The sequence below is a fragment of the Tetrao urogallus genome, assembly GCF_951394365.1.
Source record: "Tetrao urogallus genome assembly, chromosome: 11".
Taxonomy (NCBI): Eukaryota; Metazoa; Chordata; class Aves; order Galliformes; family Phasianidae; genus Tetrao; species Tetrao urogallus.
This window is the reverse complement of record NC_136824.1, coordinates 8,725,894-8,747,313: the sequence shown is the minus strand read 5'-3', so window position 1 is coordinate 8,747,313 and position 21,420 is coordinate 8,725,894. Positions and strand designations below refer to the sequence as shown.

The 21,420-nt window shown below is 36.1% G+C and overlaps 1 protein-coding gene across 1 annotated transcript in view; it reads left to right on the top strand.

Annotated features, from left to right (window-relative positions):
* EFL1 (elongation factor like GTPase 1) overlaps nucleotides 1-21,420 on the top strand; it is a gene marked incomplete at both ends in the record, with an annotated part of 54,409 nt that overhangs the window by 25,669 nt on the left and 7,320 nt on the right. The window contains 4 exons of the mRNA XM_079540984.1: nucleotides 11,779-11,910; nucleotides 13,204-13,351; nucleotides 15,089-16,095; nucleotides 19,675-19,859. Coding sequence (XP_079397110.1) covers nucleotides 11,779-11,910; nucleotides 13,204-13,351; nucleotides 15,089-16,095; nucleotides 19,675-19,859 — 1,472 coding nt within the window. The remainder of the gene's footprint in view (nucleotides 1-11,778; nucleotides 11,911-13,203; nucleotides 13,352-15,088; nucleotides 16,096-19,674; nucleotides 19,860-21,420) is intronic.

Genomic DNA, 21,420 nt, shown 5'->3' with positions numbered 1-21,420 from the left:
CTCATTTGCAGTGCTGCTGCTTTATTTTTTTTACAGTCTCAATTAGAACAACGAGTTTTTCCCAACACGTTCTTAAATAACACAACCAGCCTGCCTTGATAATCATATTAATAATACAAAATATTGTTGCTTCTGAGAATATTGTAGTTAGTGACATCCTAAGCAAATTCAAAAGCCCTTTTCCCAGCCGGCATTGTTTGTGCAATATAAACCACTAATCCACGAGGGCAATTTATTTGAATACGTTTTACAGTCTTGCTAGAACACTTCCTAATCTTAGTTGGGCCTCCTGTGTAATGGAGTGAGAAGCAGTGTTTGTGCTTTCATACCCGCATGTGAAAAAGTGTTTATCTTATTGTGTAATAGACCCAGTGCTCATAGCATACAGCATTCTTGCAATAAATACCATCTGTGGTTGTGAAATGCCTCTACTTCTGCATTTGAGCTAGCCACAAAAGTCTTTCATTACTCTGTATATTTCTTTTCCTTCCATTGTCTGCCGCTACCAGAATTTCTTCAAGGAGTCGGGAGAAGCAGGAGGAGGTTACAGTGAGGGCATGGGAGTGTGAGTGAAGAAGACCAGTTTGGAATTAATTCTGCACACAGCCCCACTGCGCATGGAAAATAGAAATCATCTGTTCCAAAAATGGGAGGGTTACAAGTCAAGAGACTGTTAATAAAGGCTGTTTCAGGGAGTTATTTTCTAAATATTTTCTGAGATTTTGATGTTTTTTCATGCTTCTTGTTAAATTGCAGAAGTGTTGTGAGGCTTGTTTGGCCTGTATCAGGGTGTGAGTCATAAAGTTGGCTTTGTCTGGCTTGTGAACTGTGGGGGGGAGTTAAGGCAGAGCTATATTTAGGAGTATCAACCGAAGTCAAACTGCGGAGCGCTGCTTAGCAAGTGCTACAGGGGTAGTTGAGACTCAAGGTTTAGATTGTGCAATCACTGTTTATCATTCAGTAAATAACTGGAAAATGTATATTTGCTACAGATATTCCTCTGCAGAGGTTGCAAGCTGAGCTGTGTGATTTTCAGTGCTGTTTTTACTTGCCTGGTAATGTCTTAAAAACTGCAGGAAATGAGAACAGTAAGCATAGAGGAGACTTCTTGTGCACCTTATGGGTCTCAGAAATGGCATTTCTAAGAATTTGCTTTTAGAAAAAATGTTCTATTCCACTTATAGTAGCCAAGAGTAATGTTTAAGAGATTAAAGCTTTTGAGTTTTTGTCTTAAGATACAGAACAGCTGTGTCTTGACAGTATTTTGAAATTTTGGTATTGGCATAAAACTAAATTTAAGTACTTTTCTGCACCGTTAAAACTGACTAAAAGAAATTTGGTTCTTTTCTAACTCTTCTTGTTCCCTAATCTATTATTTCCTTCAGTGAGGCGTGCTATGTACTTGGGCAAAAATCAGTCTGCTCATCTGAAAAATCAGTGGTTCAATTTTTCTAAGACAGCACTCCTGTCATAACTGGCGTGGGCTCTAGCAGGGCTTCGTTTTTGGCAGCCATTCTTAAGGCATATATACTTGGTAGGTAATTCATTTAATTAAATAGTGAATGTTTTGTATTGCCATCTCTCTGCGTTTGTCTACACAAAGACTGTAAGATTTCATTAGAAAAAATAGTAAAGAAGATAAGGGCCCCAGCTGAGACCTGAGAGCTTTTCCTTAAGGAGCTGAGACACACGTCTTCAGTGTAGGTTGGCCAGAACCAAGGCAGTGTACTTCTGGAGGAAAAAAGAAAACCCGCACTCAGAATGTGTAATTAGATGTATGATTAAGTTAGTGCACTGAGAATAAGTCAGTTTATTTGTTCCTATTATTTTAAGCTTTGCTGGCTGAATTATCATCATTGCAAACTCTGATAGAAGTCCAATTTCAGTGACTAATTGTACTTCTGAAATATGTTATTAAGGAATAAGTATTTGGCTAAATCCTGGTTGCTTTGGTAGTGTCGTATGATAAAAATTGTACAAATACTGTTTTATGCAATGTTTAAGTTTTTGGTTAACCATTGTGTGACTGTGAACCCATTAATCTGAGTGGAAATGTAAACCTACTGGTTCTTCTTGTTACATCAGTTACTGTCTTCAAAATATCAGCAATGGCAGTCAAACTGGTTCCCTGTTCTCTAGTCTGCTGGAGCTGTTGAGGACAAGGAAGTTGAGAGCACATCTGATGAGTTCCAGCGACAGTCTACATGATTCATTGATGCAAAGTGCTCTATCTTGAGAAGCATATAAAACAGGATCTAAAATGTATGAAATCCTGGTGGTTTTGGCTGTTAGGGCTTTTCTACAAAAGGATAGTTGTTTTGTGGTATGCTCGAGAAGCAAGCTGTCTGAGCAGTGACCTTAACAAAGCCTGGATTTTCCTGAGAACTGCTGTCCTTAAGATGCTCAGCTTCCTTCTAAGCTGCTCCCATGCTTCAGTTGTGTATATCCCAGTGGGCCAGCCAGGATGTGCATGCTGCTCGCCAGCAGCTGCTTCCAAGCAGGGTATGTAATCATTGTGCTTTGCCTGCCCTTTTTTTTGTTTGTGTGAGTTTACCGATTTTGGTCTCCCTTCAGTAGTTAGCCGTTGGTTCTTACATAACTTGTGGAATCTTAATTATATCTGAACCCTCTCCTCTCAGTCATGGTTAAACTTAGTGGAAGTTGACAGCATGTTTAAAAGTCGTAGAAGGGAGAATATGTGATTACAGCAGTTGCATTTTCTTTGGAAGAGAGACTAAAAACATGTTAAACGGATTCTTCTGTATGCGCATCCCATCACAATGCATGACATACTGCGTTGGAAACAGTGCTTCTCAACTGAAGAAAGTCGCTTATGTAATCAACAAGTTTTCAGTGGAAACGAAAGCCATACACCAGAACTCTTAAGCATTTAAAGCTGTTGCCTAGCAGTGGCAAATAGCCTCATTTCTTTTGTTCATAAAAGTATCTGAAGTTCTGTGCTTTACTCTGCCTTGAGGGGGTGACAGTGAAACATGGAAAGAAACTTACCCGTCTCTGGACCGCAGTGTCTTTAAGTTGCACTGGGAAGGTTCAGGTTGGATATTAGGAAACATTTCTTCTCCAGAAGAGTGGTGAGGTATTGGCACAGGCTGCGCAGGGTGGTGTCACAGTCACTGTCCCTGGAGGTGTTCAGGAAGAGGCTGGAGGTGGCACTGAGGAATGTGGTTAGTGGGCATGGTCCAGTGAGTTGATGATTGGACTAGATGATCTTAGTGGTCTTTTCCAATCTTAATGATGCTATGATTCTTTGATAAGTAGTTGGCTCCACATACTACATTAATGGGCAGAAAAAATAAGGCTCTATTCTGCTCATGCCTTTAACAGTTGAGGAGAACACTGGATTTTGTCACTGCATGTAGACTGATGAGTTGTAAGTAAAATTAAGCCTCAGTGGTGAACCTTTTGTAAGCAGCACTAACAGTCAAGATTAGTTGTATTTAATTTCTCTATTTTGAAATAGAGGAGCATTTTAAAACTCCATTCAATTATGTGGTCTTCTGCACTGTCATTAAGAATTCTCATATCTTAGAAATGATCTCTTCTGTATATTTTTTCCCATTTTCTCTCAGCTTAAAGTTAATAAAAGCAAATATGTTAGGAAGCCGAAGTTACATGGACTATGAATTTCAATAGCAATATGGTAACTGAAGTAATGAGGTATTGGAGGGGAGAATGGCAGTGTTAACTATTAATTTGTGTATTTTTAATTAACTTTCTGAAATCCCACCTTTACTGTTCACTAAAAATTTTGTCACTACTCCAGCTACATTATGAGATGGTGTTTCAAGCGCATCTTTTTTCAGTGTGAATGAGTATTTATGTCCCAGTCATGGGCTGTTTTGCAGAAATAACTTTTTTTTTTTTTTTTTTGCATCTAAATGCATTTCAGTTTATTTCTGAATTTGGTTTGCTATTAAACTGAAATTAGTTACAAATAACTTAATATCATTAACTTAGAAGTTGTTAATATAACAAGTGTGTCAAAGGCACTCCCTGTTCATCACATGCCATTTATTTCTACACTTACTGTGTCAAATAGTTGTTATCCAAGGTTCTAGGAAGGTACTTTCCTTTGTTAAAATTTTATTCTAATTAAATATTCCCCAGAATTTTTTTTTCATGTAAGTGGTGATCAGATATTTAAAGGTTTCTTTTAGCTTCAAGACATTTTATATTATCCTTTATCATCTTGGCAATTATTGTAATTAAAATAAACATCAGCTTCTGTATAATGAAGATTGAAATTATCTATCTTTCATGGTACTTTGCAACACTTCAAGCCATATTTCCCAAGGCAACAAAATAAACAGGAATCATTTATAGTCAAATGTAGTGGGATGTGTGTGGGGATTGCCTGTAATGGAGAAAATAAGGCATTGGGTTAGATCTAGGAAAACTTAATTTTAAGTAGTTACCTGCATGTCTTACAAGTTAACAGGATAAATGGTCAGTGATTGGGTAGAACATTTCCCATAGGATATTAAACACATTTGGTAATTAGTTCGCTGCTTCTAGTTGTGATGTCATATCTTTGCATTTACTGAATATACTGAATGGTAAAGATATCAGATTATTTTTTTAATGGTTGAGGTGTGAATCGAATATGTTGGGATCCTGCAACTAAACAAATTCTAAAATCCAGCACGAAACAAAGTGAAATTAATAAGCTTTTAAAGTTACCGTTATCTTTTCTAACTGGTATTGTAGTAGTTTTTAAATTCCCCACTTACCTTGTCTGTGTAGTGCAGCAGTTGTACCAATATGTTCATATCTCCTTTTCTAGACAGACACGTCAAAACCTCCAAGACAGCTAAGATTACAATGAATTCTTTGCAAGATCAGTGCCTGAAGGCCTCATTAATTTTGACACCATTTATAATTGATTTTGGGAGGTAACATCTAGTAACATCTTACATCTTAGAATCTACAGTGTAAGAGAACAATATACACATGAAGTCCTCTGGTTTTCAGGATGCGCTGTTACAACTGTATAAAAAATAAAAGGGCATTTTCTTAAGGGTCAGTTTGGTTTTAGACTACGCTGTAACTCATCTGATTTTAGAATAAATCAGAATGAATCAGATGTTTACTATATAAAATATTTTGATTTGTTTTTTTATTTCCAGAATATAACCAATGTAAACTATATCTTTGCTGGGGACTTCTGCAGCATAGACTTTTCTTGTCCTTCTGGTACTTTGTATCTTTTAGTGTATGTTCCTTTTGCAAACTTAATTAGAAATTAATATCAAGCCTAACAAAAAAAAAAAAAAAAAAAAACCAAATACTTCAACTTTTTCTTTATTTTTCTTGATCTTTTTTCCATGGGTAAAATATATTACAAAATTTTAATTATGTACTAGCTGGTGTTATGAAGAGTAATTAGCCCCATCTTTTTCTGTTTTCTGCTAGGCAGATATCGGCATTATAGCTAGAGTTTTGGAGGGTTTAGGTATAGGAGTTACAAATTAAAGATTCTTTTTTTATTTTGTTTTATTTGAAATATTTCTCACACTACACCAGTGGAAATCATCAGGATGTGTGTGTGTTTATCTGCATGACAAAAGTAGGAAAGGTTTCTAGGAATATCGGGAGTGACACTAGTAACCAATTTCTCATCTCCGCAGTCTGTGTATGTGCTTCAGAGAGTTTAATTAATGCTCTGTTTTCTGGCAGCTTTTCTTTTTCCTTAGAGGATGGCTGGGCAAAATGTTTTCCTTTACATAGATGTTCCATATGAGTTGAGCTGCTCTGTTTTCCAGTACAATATGCAATTTGAGTTTATTTACTAAAACACATTTATTACTGCTAACTAAAACCACATCAAAACAATACTTTAAAAAGGTTTCTAGATTATCAAAGTAAATATGTTGAAACAACCTTTTTTAAATTCCATTTGCTTGGGATGACATCTGTGTTGAACTGCACCTAAACTTCTGGTAGTCATTAAAAATAAATTAAGTAAATTCAGACGAGTTGCTGTCAAGTCAAATTAAAATCATCTATTCAAAGTAATTATGAATGTAAAACTTGGTTGAAGACTTCTTGTATGGTGCTAAATGCTTTCCACATGCAGTAATGGAAGTATTAATTTGATGTACAGGGTAACTGAAGTTAGTTCCAATGCCTATGTTGTCGCTCTGTACAACAGTCTGTCCACATATTTATTGTTGTTTGGTATTCCTGCTTGTTACATTAAGTTGAGCTACTATATGTAAAGGAATTAGAGTGCATGGGCTTGGGCCAAACATCTGTTCTCCCGAGTAGAACAACTGACACTTTTATGAAGTCACACTGTTCAGTGCCTATATCAAAAGCGCTTTATGATTGAAAGATTAAAGTAACTTAAATGGGAGTAAAGATTTTCTTGCTTCATTTTTATTTCTGTTGAAGTCACAAGCCAGCAAATAAGTGCATTGTTTTCATAGTAATCAAAGAGAAATGTAGCAGAGTTACAGATGTAAGCATGGATTTTCTAAGTTTCCATACTTCTATGGTTATGTTGAGCCATAAATATTTAAAAAACAACATCGTTCCCTTTAGTTCTGAGTTCCAAAAGTTAGTATGACTTGCCAAAGCAAGTAATCCTGGAGCATAACAAAACTATCATTATCTGAAATACTTTGATCTTCTCTATTTATTTGTCTCATTGAGCAACTTAAGGAAATGAATATTTAATGCTGGCTATACCTATTTGTAAAAGCAGAAATCAGGTTCATAAAGTGAACTGAGTTTTGTTTCATTCTGTTTATTTTAAGGTACATTTGTACTTTAGCAATGAAATTCCCAACTCTAGATGAAGACTGGCTGTAGGTGGGCCTCCTCTACATCCATCTCATCATATGTAATATTTTACTGTTTAATATAAAGGGTTGTGTGTGATTCTTTTTTTATTATTTGTTCTATAGTTTCCTTTAAAATGTTTTTATTTTAGCCTCAGGAAAGTGTAGGAAATATCCTAATTACAGTTGTCAGCTCAATCAGCAGTTTGGAACTGTTGTATGTTATCATGCAGTCTAAATGTATCATCAACTATATAGTATATTTTCTTAAGGATTTCAGCACAAGATAAATGATAGTTGTTTACTAATTATATATGTTTGCAATCCTCTTTGAAGCTGTAATCTTGCAATGGGAAATCTTAGTGGATTGTGTTTTAGGTCACACTATTGCTTTCCTTGTGTTGTCTTGTAAAAGCAGATGCAAAGATTTGTTCCATAAACTTTTTTCTAGAAGAACTCAGTGGTTTGCCATGCTATCTTTTGTTGCTGCTCAGTGATGCAGTAGTAAAGCATTGAGGTGATTCTTCCATCAAAAGTTGCTTATTGCATCTAATGTTCTATCATGTAACTGTGTCCATTGGGGAATTAATTTCTTTATAATGTGGGTTTACTTTCATCTGATCAGAAAGCTAACACTCAATTTACCCCCAAATTGTGATCCTACTGGAAAAGTTCTACAATGAAATTTCAACTTAACTCCCTTGTATTGAGGAACTGAATTGAGGTGTCTGGTTGGCAATCTCTAGCATTTAGGTAGAATTTTTAGGTAGGTTTCTTTGAAACTTAAGAAGAAACTAGGATGAAGGCTTCTAAAGTCTGTTGGATAGTAGTGACCATTAGAAATTCTTAAGAAAAGCAGGGAAAGAGGAAATGAAATGAAAAAAAAAAAACGTGTTGAATTAGCTTTTTTGTAAAACGAAGTACTGAGAGCAGATAAAGTCATGCAGATATTGTACAATATTCTATTTTACAAGCAATTTCACTTGCTTCAGAAGCAAATAGGAACGATTGAGGGATAAGTACACAGATGAGATGAGGAGGCTCACGAGCAATCTGTGCTAACATGTGGTCTGTATTATGGCAAAGTTGATGAAAACTCAACTAGAATGTGGTCTGTGTCTTGATTTACATTCCCTTCTCTTCCTGAAACAGTTTCTAATATAGAAAGGTCAAGTTCTGCCCTCAGATGTTTCTGTGCAGTGCCCATGAGACTCAATGGAAACATGCTTTAAAATCTCATACAATAAATGTATAATACGAAGCATTCTTAAGCCATAGTAGCTACTTACTTGTCCAAAGTCCCCAGAGTTGCTGTCATTTAATCCTAGTAATCTGTAAAACATTTTGAGGTATCTTGAAAATAAAAAGACTTGCTATTATATTTGAGTCTACTCCTACAGACATCAGTTCCTACTTGCAAAAATCCACTTCTTTTTTTTGTTAGACAATGGGCAACAGCAAATTCTCTAGATAGGTCTGAGTGAGAATGATGATTGCTATGGAGTTATTGCCATTAATTTCTTAATGAATTTTTTAATATTTGGCAACTGTATCTTACCCTTCTGTTTGTCTTTGTTGGCTTTTAGCCTGTTTATCTTGAGGAAAAGCAGGAAATGTCTAAGAGCAAATTACATTTTTAAGGTGGATTTGTGAATTTTATTTCCTACTGTGTGTTTTAAAATATCTTTAACGAAAAAAAAATTCTTTTAAAAGATCTCTCAGCAGGATGAAAAGGGTATTTATGTTACAGTCCAAAGAAAATTGTAAAGGTCTTAGTATTTGTAAACTCCCTTTGGGGGAAAAAAAAAAAAAAAGGACACACTGATTTTAAGATTTTATATTGTGTAGATGTCCAAAGCTTACATCACGCCTCCTTTTACACAAACGATGAATGGGCCCGCATGGCCTTTCTTCACTAATGCATAGTGCAGTGCCAGGAGTGCTTAAACCAGGAGGCTTTACATATTGTAAAGTTCTAATCTTTTCAAATAAACTGTGTTGATAAGAAACTGTATTTCGGTGGAGACAGAGCCTTACTGGGAAGATTAACATGAGCTCTTGGCATTTCTTAGTTCCTTACACTGTCAAAGCTTGACATGTCTCCATTCCTGTGCAGCCAAGGATTCTTAAGTGGTGATATCATCAGTGGGAGAAGATAGAGATCCACTGAACTGATGTGTTGAGGCCAGTAACAATGTGGCAGAAGTCAACATTTAAACAGCTTTCATTCTTCTTTGTTTGATTTTGACACTGCAAAGTGAATTGTTTCCTTATCTGATTGAAAAAGTTGTACGTGGTGTTTTCTGCTTCATTTTTTGTGTCTGGAAAGAACATCAAATGCTAAGTCTTTTGACATCAAAAGAAACTAATTACATCAATCTTTATCTGTTATGGATCCTAATAGCTGAACTCAACGGGTAAAGTGTGCTTTACCTTTCAAGGATGCCAAATTAGCATTGAAAATGTAGTGGTTACTAGCGAGGCACAGAAGCAAAAAATGCATGGAGTCTTGTCTTAAAATTTGATTTCAATCATAGAATCATAGACCAGGTTGCTCACAGCTCCATCCAGCCTGGCCTTGAGTGCTTCCACAGAGAGGGCATCCACAGCCTTGCTGGGCAGCCTGTTGCAGTGTCTCACTACTCTCACAGGAAAATTTTTCTGTCTAATATCTAGTCTAAATCTGCCCTCTTCCAGTTTAAAACCATTTCCCCTTGTCCTGTTATGATATTATCTGATTTTACCATGTTGTTTTTATCTTCTAGTAAAAGGACAAAGACATATACAGTACTAACCCGTTTAGTAGGTGAGGCTTGTTGCCATCCGTTGCAGAATCTGTAGAGGTACTTTGACTGTTCTGCAAAGTGAAGGCTGTTGCACAGTATGTAATGAAATATATGATATTTCTGGTAAGGAGTTCATGTACAACAAGCTGTTGTGTCTTGAAGTTTAAACACTCCTCAGAAGAGTCAGACTTCAGCATTTACTCTCGTACAGAATTTACATGATTTGTCACAAGGCAGAGTTAATAAAAAGGAGCAGTTTCCTGATCATGTTAATTCTCAGATTTAAAAGCTTCCCATGATAATTTAACTCCACCTTATCTTAATAAAATAAATAAAACCAATGTGCAACAAACTACCTAATGGCATCTTTATTTAGTTGTGACAGAGCACAGTGGACTAGGTTGCTCTTTGAGATATAACTACTCAAAAATACTTGCAGCACTGTATTTCTGCTTTCATTCTTGTCTCACCTAAAACATAAGAGCAGTTGCTTTTGTCATCTTTCTTGCATAAGCAGATTTTTGTTCTCTATGGTTCCTTTCTTTTTGAAAATAAATGTACAAAGGAGGGCTGAACACATCAAAATCTTAAAAGTGGAGGCAAATATACAAGCATAATTTTGGAGTGGCTTTTTTAAATCCATTCAACCAGTTAACATTAATATCCTAAGCTAAATATGAAGTAGAATGTTTCAATGGGATCAGTGGTAAGATTGATGCAGCAGCATAATAGTAGGATGCTTTTATTGTCATGTGGTACATTGGAATTAGTTATGTTACATTTTCTTGTAGTATTATTCAGAAATGTTAGCATTTGCTTTTAATTATGTAATGCAAGAATTGTCCAAGAAGTTTGTATCTTTGGGCGTGTTGTTTTTTTGTCTTTTTTATTTTTTATTTTTTTTTATTTTGCAAACATTCATTACCAATAGTTTTATTAAAATAAATGGATTACCAGGGTCTGAACGCTGCTCTCTGCTAGGACATGCAATTAAGCAATCAAAATACTCAGGCTGTAAATCAAACAGATTTACATTGAAACAGATCTTTTTTTTATTTTAGTGTATTACTACTGCCAGACACAGGTATAAATTTTGTACTTTTGCCTTCAAATGCAAAACAAGAGCAGAGAGTTTTAGATTTTCTTCTTGGTAGTGAGAGTGCTGTGTCTGTCAAGAAAAGGCTGAGTCTCTCTGATGCAAGCTTTGATAACGTGATTGTTCTGGTTCACACTGCATTGTGAAAAGAAGCTGTTTGCCTCCCTTTTAAATCATTTTCTTTTTACCAGCTGCAGAAGATCAGAATAAAACTGACCATCCCTTTACTCAGTCCCTGGTGATGATGATGATCCAGCATTTGTTTTTCATTTAAACCACATGTTGAATAAGTGAAAAAAGGAAATACATGCTGGTCAGAGGTCAGGTGCAACACAGAGTTTATATGGATTTATTTTCACTGTAGCATCTGCTATCCTGCATTTAAAGCCCTTGAATGTTGTTCTGCTTCCAGTTATTTTTGAGGCAAGTTTTCTTAAATAGCGTCTTTTCAGATTTTGGCATTCCCTGCTGGGCAGACACTTGGCCTTCAGAGCTCTAGAAACAGTCTGATTCTGCAGATGATAACTCTGCACCAGACAGGCTCTTCAGAATTTAAACTCCTTCATGATCTCATAGGGTGGAAGCTGACTCTCTTTGTTTCTGTTCTCAAATAAATAAGACAAAGCCAAAAAAGAACCTGGAACAGTATTAGGGTGATAATGGAGGGCTGAGGCTAAGAGCTTCTCTCCTTATCCCTGCTCTGGCATTAGGAGAGAGTGAGGAGGAGAGAGCACAGATCCGTCCCTGCATTTTCCAAATACAACTTTAAATTTTAATCAGATACAGAATATGAACTAAAGGTTCCATTTTTTCATATTAAATTACATGTGTATTGAATTTGTACATCATTAGATGTACTGAAATGTTTGTTTTTTATGGAAGAATAGTGCAGGAAAAATTACTGCACACATTTTAACAAATAGTTAAATAGTTTATAAGAACAATGAGGAGTTTTTAATTCTGGTTTTGTGATTGGAATAACTTCAGCTTTTTTTTTTTTTTTTTTTTTTTTTTTTTAAAGATTGTGTGTTTGGACTCTTTTCATTTGACACTTTCTTTTCTGTTCTCTTTTTTCCTCTCCAATTTCTTTTAGGAATAGGAGGCCTGCAAGATTTTGTGCTAAAGTCTGCAACTTTGTCAACATCACCAGCTTGCCCGCCTTTTACACCTCTCAACTTTGAAGCTACACCGATTGTGCGGGTAGCTGTTGAACCAAAACATCCAAGTAAGTTTGAAAGGAGAATTCAGTGTGACAGCAACTCAGCTTCCCACTCTCACTGATTGAGCTACTGTATGTTCTAATGCTAACATTAGTGATAGGTCCAATACAAATCAAATAAATCTAGATGGATGTATTTCATTGTCCTAGTGAATTCTTCTAGCTGGTTTGCCCATGTCTCAGTAAGGGGTGAGCTACAGAAGATCTTGCTGCACATTTTGTGGTCACTTAGCTATATCACAAGTAGGATACTGAATGATGCTCACAATTCAGTATTCCTTTACTGTGAAGGTAAGTAAAGTGTGTGATCTTTGTGTTCTTCACTTCTGTTGCCATTCTGTGCTATATCATTAAGCCTTTGACACAGATTTACAGTATTTCTACTACTTTGGGTTTCTAATTGATTCCTACCCACTACCCAAACCAGGGTAGCATATCTCTGCCTATGTTTCAGTCCAGTTTTCATTTTTTGTTGTGATGTTAGTAGAAACAAAATAACTAGCTTCCAATTCAGATCCAAAATTTTCTAACATTAAAGTTACATAGGCTTCTTCTTGTTCAGTTTTTACTTTTTTTCTAAAGTAGTAGGAGAGTCTAGCAGATGTTTGTCTCATGTTTGGTTAATAGTTAAATACAGTTAAATATTGTATATCCTCATTTGATAAAGCAGTTTAGAAAATATTTAAAGTTTTTTGCTCTAGTAAGTGTGATATTAAGTTGAAAATTGTTGAGGAGTATAATTCTAGAATTACCATGTAATTCTAGAGAGCCTTTTTTTCTCACTGAGGAGATAAAGCTGTATCATTCTTTAATCACCAACTATTTCCTTCAGTAACTCCTGAATCTATTTGAGCCAGATTTGTTAGAGATACAGAAGTCTCAAAAATTTTATCTACACCTGTGAAAGTTCCTAAAAGTCAGGTGCTGCTTGAAGTATCAGAAGACAAGCAAGATTAGGCTGTTGTAGGCTCAGCTTGGAAGTGATCAGTTTCCTGTTAAACTGCATATAGTCTTGGGGTGAGGCTCGCATGTTGTCTCATGGGTACCTGTATGGTTACAGTAAACTCTTAAAGAAAAGCCATTCCTCCTTTTCAGAATGCTTAAGTGCAGAATAGAAATAAAAAATTGCTGTAGAAGCGCCTTAGAACTTAAAAGTTATTCACAAACTTTCAGATTAACTATGCATTTGTGTTTAGACTCCCAACAAAATGAGTATTACTGTTTCCTCAACTTAAATATGTTTGTCTTCAAGTATTCCTTCCTCGGTATTTCTTTGTTGATAATACCTTCTTTTGCCAGGTGATATGCCTCAGCTGGTGAGAGGAATGAAGCTTTTAAACCAAGCTGATCCATGCGTCCAAGTTTTGATCCAGGAGACAGGAGAGCATGTGCTAGTGACAGCAGGAGAAGTTCATCTGCAGCGTTGCTTGGATGACCTAAAGGAAAGGTTAGAAGGGTCAGGGAGATGGAATATTTTTGTTCAGTAACTGTTTCCTATTCCTTTGTCAGTTAGATACATCCATCTTTGATTTATGTTACGGTGAAACAGCTTTCACCATTGGATCATAACTGTACCTTTTTGTAGTGTGTGCAGATGTGCAGAGGCAACTAGTTCACTGCCTTTATAAAGCCATATTCAAGGAAATTATAAATGGCAGTAGCTTCAGGATTCCGGTGAAGAGTGTAATGATGTAAGTCACACAAAATAGAAATTGTGAGAGGAACCAGGTCTGGCAACAGAACTCCCCAAAATTAGGAAGTAATGTGACAGAAGGTTGCAAGACCAAAGTCCTGTTCCTTTGCTCTTGATTGTGCCAATTTCGGTTAGTATCAGACAATGCTTACTTCTTCTGGAAGTTGGAATGGATCACTTCCAAATTACTTAGAATAGGTTTTTAACAGTATCTTTATTGTGACTTAGTGCAATATATTTGTATTGTTTCTGAAAACAGATGTACTGCTGCAATTTGCACAGCATTTTTCCTCAGGGTGTGTAAAATCCTTATTATTGGCATTATTCCAACTTCTGGAAAAAAAAAATTACTGGAATAATTAAATGATGACGACATAGGATGTTACTGAGCAGCTAGTAGCAGTCTATGTATTTACTTGTCTAACATTTTCTTTTGTAAACATGATTTTGACTTTTTTTTTTCTGAATTGCCATTTCACTTGATTTTTAAAAGAATTATAAGGTGTCAAGAGTCATCATTTTGTGATGTCCCAAATGGACAAAGCACGTGAACACTGTGATTGTAGTGTCATAAGCAGAAACGAGAAACACCTGAAGGCACAGAGTGGCAGGACTCCCACTGCTGATTCACTTGACATATGGCTTCTGATGCCTTTTCTCACTTGGATACCAGCTCCCAAAAGGAAAAGTGGCAAGGTGTATTTACTAGCTTTTTGAGTTCTGATAGTGGTATCCTTTAGTAAACTACTAAACTGTGAAGAGGAAAGGTTGTGGTTTGAAATGCTATTTAGATTAGCTCTAGTATAACCCAAAAGGTTCTAGCATGGTTCCATACTTCTTTACAAAAAACTCTTCAGTTTACCCAGGGCTGCATTTTTTCAGAGCAACTCACTGTAATAACAGGTGTTCTAGTTCAAACCAAATGTCTGTCTAACTCCATGTGTCCAACAGAGTGGCTTAAATTGGATGTTTAGGAAAGAGTGAAAACAGAGCAGCCAGATGTAAAAACTCCTACTGGTACTCTGTTGGGCCTTCATTGTCTTCAGTTCACGGACAGTTCAGGGCCTGCTGTGGTTTGGTTATCAGCTAATCCCTCTTAGCCTTCCTTATGCCCCTCATGGTTTTGTAGGCTTCTATCACATCCTTGAAACATCTGAAGACTACTTGTATTTTCATACCTTATTTTTTCTAGTTCTATTATAGCTGTTTTGAGGAAGGAGAACAGCACGTAGTTTTCAAGATGTGAGTGAACCAGTGATTTATACAGTGACTTTCAGTAACAGTACTTTCTTTTGTTTTGTACTGTTACTTTCCTTTTTGAAGTACGTGGTATTTTGAATAGTTTGAAGTGCATTATCTGGTAATCCGTGTTGCAGTTCAATTTATTCATGAACATCTGTTGTGTGTTAAGGCCACTGCCCTATCTTCCAAAACCCCTCGTTTTAAAAGTAATTTTAAAATTTAAGCTAATTAAAAAACTCTATTTTACAGGTTTGCAAAGATAGAGATTAGTGTGTCAGCACCTATTATTCCATTTCGAGAAACGATAACAAGACCTCCAAAAGTCGACATGGTAAATGAAGAAATAGGAAAGCAGCAGAAAGTTGCTGTCATACACCAAACAAAAGAGGACCAGAACAGAATTCCTGAAGGAATTCAGGTCGATTCAGATGGGCTTGTCACAATGTCTACTCCAAATAAACAAGCTACTCTCAGTGTAAGAGCGTTGCCACTTCCTGAGGAGGTAACTCGACTTCTTGAAGAAAACAGCGACTTGATTCGAACTATGGAGCAACTCAGCACGTCTCTGAATGAAGATAAAAAAGCTCATGAAATAGATCAGAAGACTATGGACAAGATAAAGGAATTCAAACAAAAATTAGAGCAAAATCTGCAGGGAAGGAAGTGGAGAAATGCGGTTGATCATATCTGGTCATTTGGACCACGGAAATGTGGGCCTAATATTTTGTTACATAAATTTGAGGGTTATAAAAATTCTGTGTGGCAGTGCCTTGAAAATGCTGAGAAAGAAGTAAGTAAGTATGGAGACTTCGACAACAGCATAGTAAGTGGATTTCAGCTGGCTACGCTTTCGGGTCCCATGTGTGAAGAACCCCTCATGGGTGTGTGTTTTACAGTGGAAAAATGGGAAATGAATAAGGTTGGAGAGACACTTCCAACTAAAAGTCAGAATTCAGGGGAATGTGGTGCTGTAGAACATAAAGAAAGTGAAGATACTGTTTCTCCAACAAGCAATTGCACTGTTAACATTTGCAGTGAGAATGAACATGAACAGAGCAGTCAAAGTGTTCCAAAGTCACTTGAAAAAAATAGTAAAAACAAGGGAGAAGTTTTACTTATGGATTGTTATGGTCCCTTCTCTGGACAGCTGATTGCCACCATGAAGGAAGCTTGTCGTTACGCTTTGCAAGCAAAACCACAGAGGCTTATGGCAGCAATGTACACCTGTGAAATTATGGCTACTGCAGAAGTTCTAGGTAAGACAACGCAACCCTTTGTCAAGAATTTGCTTTCTGAGTTAATGCATGAATTTTTAGATACATAAAATTTGACTGAATCAGAAGGTAGAAAAAGGTGAGAAAAATGTCAGAGGTTTTTCTTTGTTCTCTGGTAGATTTTTGCAATGACTCTCTAATGCCTCCTTGCAATACCACTAAGCTTACCCTAACATTTGTTCCTGGAGTTTTCCGTAGAAGTTGATATAGTGAAAAATGTAGTTATTTGTTGTGAAACTCTGCTGTCATGCATGCAAGCATGATACTTGACACTGTAAGCAAGTGTATCAATTTTAAATGAGAAAAACATAATCTAAATTGCTGTTTACAAAAAATGCCCACTACTGCATGATTGTTTATAGTGATGTGATTAACATGCATCATCTCATCAGTTGTGCCATAAAATGAAATGGAAACACGGCATTCTAATACGTGGATATGTTTTTAATGAGTGTGGTTTAGGACTCAGATGTACAAGCAGATTAGTCCAGTTAAGTGAATGCGTGTTAGATGGTGATAGCCATGGACATGCACTGGTTCATTACAAATCCATTATTATGGATAAGCTGAAGCCAATAAACTGTGTCCTTTATTATGGATAAGCTGAAGCCAATAAACTGTGTCCTTGAGGGTGAGTGAAGAGCATGCTTGCTCTGCAGTAAAGATTGACAGTTGACTTGTGATAAAGCATTGGCTTTTATAACTTAATTTTTTTCTGTTGGTGTTCCGTGCACTGATATCCAGTTGAGCTTAATGCATCTTTGTATTACCTGCTTGTTTCTAAGATTTTATAGCAAACTCTTTTGTGTTTAGAACACTTAAAGCTAGACTGTCTTTTCATTTTGCTTATGCAAATGAAAATTAATTGAGAAACGATTTTATCAGACAGTGTTGTGGCTTTGTTTCTGGATTTGATAGCAATGCTCATGTTAGTATTTGAAAAAAAAAAAGAAAGCAAGATCAGAGCACTTAAGGGAACAATTCACACAGCTTCACAGTTTTATCTCTGGCCCCGTTCTTTAAGTAAAAACACACTGACTCCAAAACAGAAGAGCAGCTCCTTTCCCTGCTTGCTAAGCTTATGGTCACCCATAGACCTGAAAATGTTGATCGTGTTGTACACTATTTCTATCCAGTATGAAACTTGTTTGTTTTTTTAAAAGAAGTTATTTTAGCATCCATGCCATTGTTTGGCATTTTCCTTTGACCTTCTGAAGAGTGCTGCAGTATAGCGAAATGGTGAACAAGACTTAAATATTTTAAGGAGCTGAACATAAGACATCTTTAAAGTGAATCTGTTATGCGCATATTTATTCTGTACGTTGCAGCATCTTGAAGGGGTTTTTTTTTGAGTAACATCATTGTTTCAAAGTAATTGTTTCAACAATTTTTGAACAGCAAGTCATGGCATTTTTTTAGGGATTGCTGCTGCTGAAGCCATTCTTTCTTCCAGCTTATTAGTGCAGAATTAGGACCTGTTTCTCTCCAGTATATTGGCACCTGCCCGTAGTGGTAAAACTGAAGGCCTCACATAGCTTCTTTGTGATAGCCTAAACTGAGACAGTACTCCAGGCTGCATGAATGAAATGTGTGTTGCTGGAAACCCGAAGTAAGCTGAATAAATTGGCTTCTGGTTTCTGTGTTTTGGTAGACCAGTCTTCAGCGAACTATGTCTAGAAAATATGTTCATCTAAAGTGCTTTCTGATAATTGTTTTCTTATTAATATAAATCAAATTTTTCTAGGTCCTACCTATTATAATGAAAAGAATAAATATTTTGACTTTTAACATTAATAACCTATAAAGTGGTTTTGGACTTACTTGCTTGAACAAATGTGTTTAATGCACGTTGTGTGGTTCATCCACAACGTATAAACAGTGATGCTCTTTGGCAATGTGTGCATTTAACTTGAATCTTAAAGCAGTATGTGCTTAACCAAAGTCACTTACTGATCTGTGAGCTGTGCTGATGTGTGACCCTTTCATAGCTCCGAGTTTTCTGTAGTCAGTGGAATTTTCTTATACTTGAAGTCATTTAGTTATGCGAACAAAGGCTCTCCTTGCATGGCAGACTCGAGTGACTTCTCTGCAACATGCTTTAATCTTCCTGTCATTTGAAATGTAGAATCTTAAGTATTTCCACCATTTCCTCTCAAGCAATAGGAAGACTATTGTGTGTAGTAAAGGTGACGTTCAGCCAGAGGAGCAGTGAGGAGGTCCTGTAAGGGCACGAACAGATAAAATCATCACTGATGATAGGAAGAATACTTCAGCCCATGTTTTATTAGAGAACTAGAAACTCTGCAGCAGTTGGTATTGAACTCATGCTTCATCATCCACACCTGACAGGAAGATTTAACTGCACTACCTGTGTGCTAGATTTCCTTACCAAGGACCAGATTCTATACTTAAAAAAATAAAAGCAAATAAACCTATGCAAATATTTCCTCTGATATCCTGTAGAAGGCTTAAAATAGATCTGCAAATCAATGCATGTGATTATAATATTTAATAGTATCTTTCCGCCAACTCAGAATAGGTGAGAATAATTAGGAAGTAATGGATATTCCTAATTATTTCCAGGAAGGATCACTGTTTAAAAGCTGCCTGTACGTGTCCATGGTTTTGGTTTGTTTTTTTTTTTTCAGTTGAGTATAAAATATTTGAACATCTTAGAAATTGATATGAATTTGTTCTTTGCTGTAAGGTATTTCTAAAGTTAATTTGTACATCTAAGAGTGATTATTCATACTTGTAAATTAAGGCATTTCTAAAGCATTTTTTTCAGTGTATATATTTTTCTGTGCTTTTTATTTTCATCAGTAGAAATGTAGTTGTGAGTTTTTGTCTGTAACCTGCAAAAACATTTTAACTGCAAATTAACGTGATGCTTTCTGTAAAGTTGAACGTTTTTCAGAAGTGCTTTGTTGATATCTGCAGTGTATTTCAAAGGACTCGATATTTGGGAAAGAAAAGTAAAAATTGCTGCTGACAAATGTAAGGATTCATTAGTTAAATGCTAGTTGGGACACATTAAATGTAATAAATACCCAATAAACAAGTTTTCTGTGCCTTACAGTAGCACTGCAGCACTTGGGACACAGGTGGCTTATAGGGAAACATTGAACCAAATAAACTTTTAAAGGTAGCTGGGATGTGATTTCTGAGTAGCATTATTACTTAGTAGCATCACTTAGCTGGTAATGTTTCTCTAATATTTGATTAGCTGAAGTAAAGCAAGTTTGGCACATAATCTGGCAAAGTGCCTTTGATGCTATCACATGCCTGTGTTTAAAAATATACAAAGTACGTGTGTTATCTAGATTCATACAGTAGCTATAGTTTGTTAACTGTTATTTGTATGATTCTGCATGTGGTATTGGCAGAGTATGTTGTTTGTCTGAATTTAATGGATTTGCTTAAAATTTTGCAGGGAAGAACGAGAGCCAAAGAAATGATGTACTTTATATTATGCTCAAGTTTCCTGAGTAAATATGTACTTCTCTTAACAGATCAGAATATGAATGTCTTGGTAAGCTCATCAAAGTAATGTCTTTGCAGGTCGTGTGTATGCCGTCTTGTCCAAAAGAGAAGGCAGAGTATTACAAGAGGAGATGAAAGAAGGAACGGATGTGTTTATTATTAAGGCAGTGCTGCCAGTAGCAGAAAGCTTTGGTTTTGCTGATGAAATCAGGAAGAGAACTAGTGGCCTGGCCAGTCCGCAGCTGGTGTTCAGCCACTGGGAGGTAAAAAATATCTATTTGCTCCATCTGGTTTGGTGATCTATTTCCTGTAGATGTGGCAAACGGGAATAATAAGTGGAAAAGGTTAAGTTTTGGTCAAGATGTTTGAGTAATTCATTTTTGAAACGAAGAGGAAAAAATGCAGCTTTATATTGGTCTTACTTAATTTACTGATGATGCTGTTCAGAAATGGAGTTATACTTTCTTGAGATGGGATGCTTTTTATTTCAATATCAACTAAGTGCTTCTGAAATGGAACTGATTCTTCATAAATTGGTTTCTGTAAATTTTACATGCCTTTTAAAATAAGTTATCTGATAAACCTATTTGGGTGGAGGGGGTATACTACTGCTAATAAGAAATCTGATTTATCTGATGGTTATCCTCTTAGTGATTGACAGATACTTCACGGTTTTTTTTGTGCTTGTGTATTCCAACTCAGCATATGTTTCCATGTTAAAAGGTAAAGGGAATTGATTCAATTCTTTCAAAATCAAGTCTGATCACAGTAGATGGAAGTGTCCTCAAAATCATTTCCTTTGTTCATCTTTATCACTTAAGGAAACGAACAGGTTTAAGAAGAGGTGTAAAGGAAATACTGAGATGGGAAAGCTAATAAGAACTGGTATCAATTGAGAATGCACTTCATTTTGTTCCTACAGTGCGGATCTTCAAGAAGTAAAATGGAAAGCTTTAAATTAGAGTTCCTTGTTAAAGAAAAACAAAGCTGCATTGTAGGAGGCCTTGGAAGACTTAATTGAAGGAACTAAAAATAGGCTCAGGGGAAAGAGCCTAAACCAATAACATGAGCTTTTTAAAATAATTAAAGTCTAGATTTTTAATTCTTTCAAGGTCAGATGTTCCTTTATTTGATGTTAGGACTGTAGAGGTTTTGATAAATGGATTAGAAAGTCTTATTGTTTTATCTCCAATTTTATGACAAATGTCAAATCTGTGAGTGCAAACAACTACAGATTTTTGAGGCCAGGAGTGCTCCATGCAGTTACCAGGTATGATCCATTCACCTTTGTTTCTCTGCAAAATATGCGCTGTTTTTTTCACACTGCATATATTCTTCCTCATTTTCCTGTAGCTAAATTGTCCTTATAGGAGTATTTGTTAAATACTTCAGTAGCAGTATTTCTTTCTTAGCAATTCCTGCAACTGCCTCAGGAATTTTGTGCAAGTCCTAATTGGAAAAAGAGCATCTCCAAAAACCAGTCATGTGCTATCAAAAGAGTTGTGAATCCTTGAAACAGTACTTCTCATCTCCTTTGACAGCACCACCTTACTGGTGCTAAAAATGCAATGGATAAATGCAACCCATATAAATAGTGTGTGTTCAAAAAATAGACAACAACTCGGTGTATATAGGGATGTGAGCCAGTACAGATTAGATACTTCAAACCCATAACAATTGGCAGAATTGTGTACAGTAGATTTTGTTTCAGCTTTGGATGTCCTTGTCTGAAGTGCAGCTGCTGAGGTTTTGTGGCTTAACTGGTCTTTTGTCTGAAGTGTCTCTTGTATCAGTGCCCCAGAGGGAAATCAGTCAGAAGTACGA